The 10,561-nt window shown below is 43.7% G+C and overlaps 1 protein-coding gene across 1 annotated transcript; it reads left to right on the forward strand.

Moving 5' to 3' along the window:
* arl4ab (ADP-ribosylation factor-like 4ab) lies at positions 1–5,219 on the forward strand. Its single transcript, XM_069715123.1, has 2 exons — positions 1–107; positions 1,295–5,219. Exon 2 carries the CDS (start codon positions 1,372–1,374, stop codon positions 1,975–1,977), a length of 606 nt encoding a protein of 201 aa, XP_069571224.1. The 5' UTR covers positions 1–107; positions 1,295–1,371; the 3' UTR covers positions 1,978–5,219.
* The last annotated feature ends 5,342 nt before the right edge of the window (positions 5,220–10,561 follow it).

Below are 10,561 nucleotides of genomic sequence, written 5' to 3' on the forward strand. Positions count from 1 at the left end.
TCCGTGGGTGTTTCAGTGACTCCGAGGCTGTGAGCTGAACGTCATCCGACAATGTTGAACCTGTGGACCTCCTGTCAGTCTGTAATGGATTACCGTTGTTTGTGAAGGTAAGTTCATACACTGCTACTGTGATTGGTGCTCTTGAATGTAGGATACATAGTGCTGTAGAAATAACATTTGACGTCAAAGAGCTAAAATGAATTTCCCGTAAATGAAACTAATACAGTAATCTTTCCTGTGCGCGATCATGTACCGTCAACGTTATGTTTCTGCATATGTATATTTGCTTGGCCTGACTGTCAGCTGCACGAGGTACAATGAAGACGAAACTTAGATTTTCCAACACTTGTTGGCATCTTAAACTCAAGTCGAGCCGGTTGTGGTCTAACAGGACCGAGGGAACACGCCAGACTCCATACAACAAAATTCGCAAATTGACTCGGCGGTCAGTTTCCTCAGGTGTCGAGCCAGATTCCTCCTGATCAGTGTGTCTGATCAGAGGAGAGACGGACCCCGAAATGTTCGTTGGACGCAATCCAGGTCATACTGCATACAGCAGCAGTGAATTTCAATGAAATGTCCACTGTGTCTGACACATCACCTGTCACGCTTTCCCTTCACCTCCACGCAGTGAGCAGGGCGGGAGCGGCCGCTGGAAACCAAGTAGAAAAGACGCGATTTTATTGCAGATGAATCGCTGAATGGTGACTACATGTGAGCCGAATTCATCAGAACATCCCTGTGATGTGTTACAGTCTGAATGATGTTGGGTGAATTGTGTTTGTTTGCTGAAGCGCAAGATTTTTTAATTGACAGGTTTTTAACATCGCTCTCTCAGCATGGGAAGTCAGTCCATGTTGCCGAGCAACACCTTTTTTTTTTTTTTTTTTTTTTTCTTGTAAAAGCTATATGTGCATGTTGCTGCTCAGTTGTTTAAATAGCCCTGCTTTGATCTGCTGCTGGCTATGAAGGCTGGATGATCAGTTGAATCTGGATTTTGGTGAAATTCAAACCCTTCATCCTTCATCCTGCTGCTGACTGATTCACAAACTGAATGAAAATTGGCATATAAAAACCCTGTTTCCTGCCGTGGTGCTACATGTGCTAATGAGCTGCTATCCACCCTGCTGTTTTATTTCTCATTTGTCTCTGAGAGCCAGGTTAATGGGAGGATGTGTAGTCTGAATGGAGCGATGGGATTTATTCACTTGTTGGGCTTTTGTAAAGCAATGGACTACTGTGTGTTTGTGTGCTTTGACTCATTATGCATCCTGTGTTTTCCCCCTCCACCCAGCTCCTGCTGCAGTCCTCTGAGAACAAAATCAGCTCTGGGAATATTTGGTGACAAGCTTCCCTGCTCTGTATGCCAAGATGGGGAACCGATTGTCGGATCATCGCTCCCTCCTCCCCTGCCTGCCATCCTTCCAGGCTCTTCACATTGTCATTCTGGGACTGGACTGTGCTGGCAAGACCACCGTACTGTATCGCCTGCGCTTCAATGAGTTTGTGAACACTGTCCCAACGAAGGGCTTCAACACGGAGAAGATCAAAGTTTCCCTCGGAGCGAGCCAGAGGACGGCGTCCTTCCACTTCTGGGATGTCGGGGGTCAGGAGAAGCTGCGGCCTCTGTGGCGCTCGTACACCCGCTGCGCTGACGGCATCGTGTTCGTGGTGGACTCGGTGGATGCCGAGCGGATTGAGGAGGCCAAGACAGAGCTGCATAAGATCACACGGCTGGGAGAGAACCAGGGCGTGCCGGTCCTGGTGGTGGCTAACAAACAGGACCTGAGGAATTCCCTGAGTCTGGCTGAGATGGAGAGCATGCTGGCTCTGGGTGAGCTCAGCGCCGCCACCGCCTGGCACCTTCAGCCGGCCTGCGCCATCATCGGTGAGGGGCTGCAGGAGGGCCTGGAGAAGCTGCACGCCATGATTATGAAGAGGAGGAAGATGCTGCGGCAACAAAAGAAGAAGAGATGAACAGTGGAGAGTATCAAATATGAGGCGGATCCAGAGCTACGTGAGAAACACTGTGAACTGCGTGCAGTCTGCTGGTTCATTGTGTTTGCTGTGACAGAGACACAATGATCCCGTCCTGTCGGCGGCCCTTTGGCTGGGTTGGATCCCTCCAGTGGAACTGTTTGTTCAGGTCAGCCGGTGTTTGGCTCCCAGAGGACAGTGGGACCGATTTCTTTCCTTTGGGCGAGGATACCAACAACCAGCAGCAGGTCCTTCTGAAGGAAGTACAGTATTATAAGCTATGAAGTTCACGCTGAACTCTCAGAGACAGACAATGACCGCTCATTCTTCTGTTATTTGTTGAAATATGTGCTGCATTTGTTCGACAACAATCAATCTTTATATTTTTATTCTACCAAAGCTCCAGAAGTTTACATGAAGATCAACATTGACTCACTAAATACAGGATTCACTTTTCAAAATGGCTACAGAGCCCCTTTGTTGGAGGGTTTTCCTTCCTTCCTTCCTTCCCGTGGCCTTATGTTGATGCACACAGAAAATGTTCATCTACATACTTATTATATATTAACAAAAAGAACGAGGGAAACAGTTTGTTCTCTAACAGCAGCCACAAAGACCAGACTGCGACACCAGTGTTGTGACTACGAGGCTGCTGGTTTCTCCAAACCTGATCGGCTCCTTTGTTTCAATCAATAATTCAATCAATCAGAGAAAAAGGGCTCAAAATATTGACCAGTATATTAACGAATATCTCTGTCAATGCTGCTCAGTAAATGACAAACAACGTAAGAACATCTAACAAGGCTAACTGGTGAGCTAAATGTTGGTCGATACCAAAACAGTGTTGAGGTTGATCTCCGACTTTAGAACACTTTTATTGCTGGGAAGGATTTTAAAGTTGTTTGACTCAGATACAACTTAGTTTCTGTAACATTATCTGGTGCGCTAACATTGGTTCACTGACCCTGCTCTTTATCTAACAATAGTCTCCTTAATGCGTAACATGAGCTCACTAATAGTTCTTGGTAGCTAGAAATCTCTAATTTGTCTGTCAATTTAATTTCATGATAGTTTTTTGTCAGCCAGATTTAGATCATCCATTCTTCCTCAGTTGTACTCTGAGTTCTTATTCATTCCTGACTTGTGACACATTATTAACTGTGATGAAAGGCTGCTTGGCGTCAGCATATGAGGCCAAATTCAGGGGAAGTGGATACACCAGAAAAGAAAACAACAGTTTATCAGTGAAGTGGGTTCTGGCATCGGTCCAGGTCGTCTCCACGTGGCTGTGGAAGGTGAGAGTATTGGCTCTGTGATGTCATCACCCTGTAGATGTGTCTGGTGTAATCCTGATGATTGACAGGCCCCGTTGGCTCAGCAGGAACGTTCCTCGGCTGCCCGTCCAGCGTCCGTTCTCAGAGACATTATCTTAGCCAGAATCTGAATGCACTTTAATGGTCCTGTTCCTGACCTTTACATGGACTCTGAAAGACGGGAACTTTGGCCTCACAAGAAGAAACCAAGTGTGTGTGTGTGTGTGTGTGTGTGTGTGTGTGTGTGTGTGTGTGTGTGTGTGTGTGTGTGTGTGTGTGTGTGTGTGTGTGTGTGTGTGTGTGTGTATATGTATGTGTATGTCTTTCTATAGTTGTGCAGACTGATTTTGGTTTAAAAAAAAACACTTGAGGACAAACACTCGTGAGAACATTTCTGCTGGTCCTCACAACTTTAAAGTGCAAATTGGGGTTAAGACTTTTCTGTTTTCTGTTTAGGTCAGGTTTGGGCTACACAGTTGTTATGGTTACGGTTAAGGTTTGGGACTGCATTATATCAATGAGTTTCCTCACAACTGTGGAAAGACAAACTTTAAGTGTGGTGTGTGTGTAGATGCACATACACACGCTTCTTTAAGTCCACTTTGCATGTGGCGGTTTTAACCCCCCTTTACCTACAGAAGTGCCTTAAAGGGAGTCTTTGGCATTTTTCAACCTGGACTCTGTTTTATTATTTTGAACGTAATGGGGACAAACAAATGTTGTAAGTGGTTTAGTGTTTAGCAAGCGTGCTTAAGCTTGAAGCCACAAAACGGACAGCAATGTAATACTTGGAGGCAGTTTCTCCTCATCAAAGTACGTCCACTAAAAGTTTATATTTTTTGGCCACTGACGGTCTCCGATGTCACTGAATTCTCTCTCGATAAGAAGCGTGTTGAATGGACGTCTATTGACAAAGTCCAACTGACCAAAGTCTTACATTGTAGTTCATTTTACGGATTTCGCCTGAATAGCTCTTTTTGAACACTGGACCAATTTAAAAACTGGCTCCCAGGAATCACTTCGACCCAAATGATGGGTAAACAGAGCCCAGGTTGAAAAATGTCAACGTTTCCCTTTAAGTCTTCATGAAATACATTCAACCAGCTCCCAGAAACCTTCTCCAGGCATGTAGATCCATGTTGGCGTGACAGCGGAACCTTCACTGGGCTGAGATCTGGTGGCAGTACAGTGAACTCATTGTCAGTCTGAGATGAGAGGAGCTTTTAAATGATGCTCAGTTGGTTTTAAGGGGCCCAGAGCCTGCGAAACCCCCCCCCCCCTCCCACCAGATTATTCTATTCTGACCATGTGAATGTGCCAGTCCATGTTTGTACATGTGTTTTGCTTGGTGTGCCCACTGTAGCCTGAGTTTCCTGTGCCACCGTGTGTCATCTCCTGCTGTTGTAGGCCGCCTGCTTCACAGTGATAGAGAGATGCTCGTCTGCACACTTCGGCTGTACTGATTGGTTACTTGTGTTTCTGTTTCCTTTCTATCAGCCTGAACCAGGCTGGCCATTCTCCTCTGACATCTGACATCAACAAGGCCCTTTTGCCTTGTTGAGATACGGCTCATTAGAAGTATTTTTTCAGACTATTCTCTGTTAACCCGACAGAAGGTGGTGCATGATAATCCCAGTAGATCAGCAGGTTCAAACCAGCTCATCCAGCAGCAACAATCACGTTACATTCGATGTCCTTTTCCCCCATCTGATGATTGGTTTCAACTTCAGTAGATCGTCCTGCCAAAATAAGAGCTCAAAGTTTTCACCCCAGGATTGGCTGATTAGACATTTGCTCTCATGATCAGTTGGATGGGTGTACCTAATGAAGTGGTTGGTGTCTTGAAAACTGTTTCCAGATTTCACTGTGTTCATATTTATGTATTCGATTCCTATGTTCACTTGGAATAAAGCTACAAAAGGACAGTGACTTCAGTCTCGCTCCAGGTTTCTTCTTCACTCGGTGTGTAACTGACTAACTGTTCACAGATCGGGGCTCCAAAAAGCTTGTACGTAGGCCTCTAAGCGTATTATTATGTCACATATGCTCTTCCCAAAAGTCAACAATAAACTTTGATGCTCAAAACTAGTTACATGTCATGGAGACACATGACCAAAAAACTAAATAAAGGTAATCAGATACAGTTACTGAGAAAAACTGTTATTAAATTAAAGTTACTTATGAAAATGTTGGTGATTCCCAAGGGTTTACATCTCAATATGTGGAAACTATAACATTCCTTCTGTTGCTTTGAGTCTCTTCTGTCTACGTCTGAAGGGTCCATTCATTTGGCACTCAGATCCTGAGCCTCGTTTTCTGCTTTGAAGTTGCACCGCCTCTCGACTGCCAATCAAATCCTTCTGCACCGCTCTAAGAAACCAGGCGGCCATGCTGAAGAGGGATTTAGATTTAGATTTAGATTTAGATTTGACTTTATTAATCCCGCAGTGGGGAAATTTACTCGTCACAGCAGCATAGAGAAGACAAAAAAGTGCACACAATATGAACAAATTTACAAAATACTTATGAGCTATAGGAAATAAGGTAGATCAAAAATTATTATTTTAGAAAAAAAATAAAATAAGAGCAATGAATAAAAATACACACACACACACACACACACAGACTAAATACACAAAAACAAATAAAATAAATATAAATAAATACAGTTTGGAATGATGAATGTAAAGTGACAGGTGCTGTGGAATAAGATGACCAGTGCCACATTATTTTATTGTGGTGTTGAACAGTCTGACTGTTGTCGGGACAAACGACCTGCAGCAGTGCTCTTTCCTGCTCTGGGGGTGCAGCGGTCTGAACTGAAGGAGCTGCTTAAAGCTCCTACAGTCTCATGGAGGGTGAGAGGTGTTGTCCATGATCCATGTCAGCTTGGGAAACATCCTCCTCTCACCCACCTCCTCTATGGAGTCCAGAGGACTGTCCAGGACAGAGCTGGTCCTTTTGACCAGCTTGTTTATTCTCCTCCTGTCCCTCTCTGTCCCTGCACAGCTCCGGCAGGCCGCTGCATAGAAGATGGACGATGCCACAACAGAGTCGTAGAACGTCCTCAGCAGAGTCCTGCAGCCTCCGAAGGACCTCAGTCTTCTCAGCAGATGGAGTCGACTCTGGCCCTTCTTGAAGAGGACACTCGTGTTGGCCGACCAGTCAGCGATGACCTCCTTGTACTTCAGATCGTTCCCTTCTGATACCTGTCCAACGATGGCTGTATCATCAGAGAACATCTGGATGTGGCAGCAGTCAGCGTTGTGGCTGAAGTCTGAGGTGTACAGGGAGAACAGGAAGGGGGGAGCACCGTGCACTGTGGGATCCCCGTGCTGCAGATTTAAAAAGAGGCATTCAGGAAGCAGTGTGGAAACCACAGAGCAAAGAGTCAAGTTCTGGGAAGCGTTTTCTGTCCTCATCTACGCACTTGTGTTTTGTTTTGGTGGTTGTACTTTAACATCTGAACATTCCAATCTTTAACTGTGAAGAGTTATATTGAATAACTTTAAATTAAGGTTTGACAGTAATCAGTGTTGAGTACTGTTGAGAGGTTCACACTGCTGACTTTATATTTATCATTTTAGGACCTTTCAGCTTTATTGTCCAGTTTAAGGCATTTGTTAGAATGTAATAAGTAGTATTGTTAAAATGTAATATGTCACATTACTTTGATGACGTAAGTATATAGGTTACATTATAAAACCAAGACTAAAAATTCATTCATTCATTAATAATTAACTAATGTATAGAAAATATGTGGTTCCAAATCTGCACCACCAGTGTCTTTCACCATGATGGAAAAATAGTACTTTAAAAGTATGACTTGTCAAAGTGGTAGAAATACTGATCATGCATCTCACAAAGGTTGAATTATCATATGAATATAAATACATATTGTACACCTGGCAACACTATTGGTAATATTGAACCTACAATGGTGTTGACATGGTAGAAAATATTGTTTGTAAAGGGCGTTAAAAATGAAAAAGACACTATTTTAAAAGCAGCAAATCTCTGTCTAAACACAAACATTTCGATGCATGTCATCCACTTCTGTGTCAGTATAAGTTGTTCATGAGCTGCATTTTATTTTGTTATTTCTGCAGCACAGGCTCTGCACAACACATACTGAATACAAGACCATCTGAATGATTTATTGTTGAATCAGGTATCCATGGTTACCGCAGACCATGACACATTAAACTGCTGAAATTGTGAATGTTTGGTATCAGTGATGATGTAGAAAACAGTCGCTCTCACATGTTTTGTGGCAGACTGCTGGTTCTGGTCTCTGTGGAGCAACAACAGACACACACACATGGAGGGAGCAGATGATGGAGGGCCGCGGTGGTCCGGTTTCTTCACACTGAGTTCTCCTGACTGAGGTCCGTGGTGGGACAGGAGGTTGGTACGCACATTTACAGCTGAGGGATAATAAAGGTGAGAAACTGGCACACACTGTTGCTGTTTCAGAGATTCTGAAATATGTGGGCAGACTGGCTTCCCAGCATGCTCAGTGGAGTCCAACAACCTCAAAAAGAGAGTTATTTATGACACTTTTTAGTGTTCCTGCTATTGTTGGTGCACTGCACACAATAAAAACTACATCAAGAGTTAATTTATTAATATATTTTTCGTTGGCATAGTGCAATATAGGTTGAGTAGAAACTGTAAAATGAAACATGGGAGAGTAGAAACTCTCGTTAGGGCTGAACTGAGAGCCCCGTTGGTCGGCTGTCCTTCCTGCATCTGCAGCATCCTTCCTCAACAGGGTGGCTGCCTGCCCAGCGGCCCTGTATATTTTCCATTACACAGAGCTGGGTGGCGTGCCAGGTTAAGCCTCTCCCTGTTCCCATGGCCCTCGGCTGGAGAGCGAGTGACCAATATGTTTTAGCACAGTGGTGGCAGGGGCTTCAGGGGTTCACTGTTCCCAAACATCCCCACCAGAACAGACTTCCTGCAACTGCATGTGTTCCCTGCTGATCCTGCAACGTACTTACAGCAGATTAGTGAAGAACCAGCTGAGACGTAACACCCTGTTGGTAATATGATGAAAAGTCATAGTCCACAGGTGTAACCTATTTAGACCATCTTGGAGGTCAGAGGCAGGATGAGGGTGTCGGGCCTATATTTACATTCATAACCTTCATTTAATGCCAGGACATGATCCAATATGAAGCCTGGCGCTGTGAGAATATTACAGGGTTTGATAGTAAACAGGAAAATGACAAACAGAAGTTTAATTATTGGTTTTGGGTCACTCCAAATGTATGAACAAAACTGACTGAATCAGGTATCAAACAGGCTAATAGGACTTTTATCTAAACCTGCGGTCTCAAATCACTGGATTGTCCAGTGAGACTACGAACCTCCTCATGTTTAGAGACACCAGTGACTGACACCTGTATGTGTATCCACACATGCATTTGTCCAGTCTGTCTTACAGATGAGGAGATGGACTTTCACAGTACAACCATCCATTTCAAAAAGACTGAAGAGTGTAGATTAAGCAGGGGGGTCGCGGAGGGGGGTGGGGTCGGAGGGGTGTTGTGGGGTTCGCTCGAGCTGATTAACGACTTTGTGAATTGCTAATCAGATCTCCGGCCAGCACAAGCTGTGAAGGGTGTAAACAGGGCAGTTAGAGAACAGAGGACAGGATGTGCTGATAAGGGAAGAGGAACCACTCCTTCCCTGCCTCGGTTTCCTGAAAAGAGCCTGGCTGTCTGCCACCGTGACCCCACCCTCATCTCCAATCCAACCCAGACCTCAAAAAGTGAACAGAAGGCACAACAGTTGTCTTCTAATGATATACTGGAAAGAAGGTTGATTGGTCTGTCCATCCAAAGTTAATTTAAAGATAACTTTTCATTTTCAGAAGACGTTTACTCAGCACATTCCTATTCCCCAGAGAGTGAAGTGTTTTCATTTTGATGACCCAATGATGTTTTTTAAAATTATATTCTAAGTCAGTTTTGTCTTTATTGGATGAAGTAAGTGAAGAAACATACAGGAAATAAGGAGGTACAACAGGCAACAAAATTTCTCCCTTGGATGTTGTTGTTATTTTGTTTGTGCCTGAACCATCATTGAGCCCCCCCCAAGAAACACTACATTATTATAACAGATACTGTTAAAGATGCTGCTAAAAATGGCAAAAATATTAGTGTTCATTTGATATTGTAGCCTTAAGACCAAAGTCTTAAAAAACAAGACTTCAGCTTGCAGCCCTCTCCTTCATTAGAGGGAGGTTAATGCAGAAGGCTTCAGAAAAACAATGCAGCACTCAAGTCAAAAAAAGCTTAGCTCCACTTAGGATGTCATCTGGCCCATTGGTTGCAAGTTAACTCCAGATAGCTGTGTTTAGGCTTTAGAGGCATCACACTGCAGTTACTTTGCAGTGTAAATGCCATATCTCTAATGTTGACTTCTTAACTGTAACAAATACAGGACAGTTGCCACATTGACAACTTTCCAGTCTGTGTTTCAAACCACTGAGGAGTTTTTGACTGTCTTATAAACCTTTACATGATTGTATTTCATTTCTTATCAATACATATACAGAAGTAGAAGAAGTTATTCAAATATAACTTGAATGAGATAATGTTTCAAATTTCATGTGCCAACATCTGGACATTAGTAAAAGGTGGAAAACAACAGACAAATCCCTTAAATTCCCTTTTTGTGTTCACTGTGAACGACAATAATGTGGTTGAAATGACAAAATCAATGGATCCCCAGAGCCAGTGGGGTTCAATCTCTGAGGAGCATGAATCAGATGTTAACAGTAATTCATGCAGTGGTTGTTGGGATGTTGAGGTCGTGAATCGAGCAGCTAACACAGTTAGCATCCCAAGAAGCTGCTACCAGGGCTAAAAATACAAAGACTGAAGTATTCAGAAGTGGCTCTAAGAAAATGACATACGATCCAGGAAGTCAACTTAGAGTAATAATATCTATGAATGTTAACCCCTTCCGCCCTGGTCCCTGTACCGAGGTCTGGCTGTAAGACAACCGGAGCCATTTTTAAGGTTACCGTGTGTGGCCCACTCACTGAAGAGGCTGATGACTACCACCATCACCATAATGGATGTAGAATTGTTGTGCTTCATTGCTGTTGCATCTAATTTGGTGGAGTTGTAGTTGAATGAAAAAAGCTGTTCATCTAAAAGGGATTGTTTCATTAAGTGGGAGAAAAAGGGTCAATGTTTTGCTGGAATTTTTGAGATCTCACTCTGACCTGGTAATTGAGAAACAGGCCTGTTCCCACC

Source organism: Brachyistius frenatus, unplaced genomic scaffold, assembly GCF_029030835.1.
Source record: "Brachyistius frenatus isolate BFR_SWC_R1_liver_20210118 unplaced genomic scaffold, ASM2903083v1 Contig_138, whole genome shotgun sequence".
In the NCBI taxonomy this organism is placed as follows: domain Eukaryota; kingdom Metazoa; phylum Chordata; class Actinopteri; family Embiotocidae; genus Brachyistius; species Brachyistius frenatus.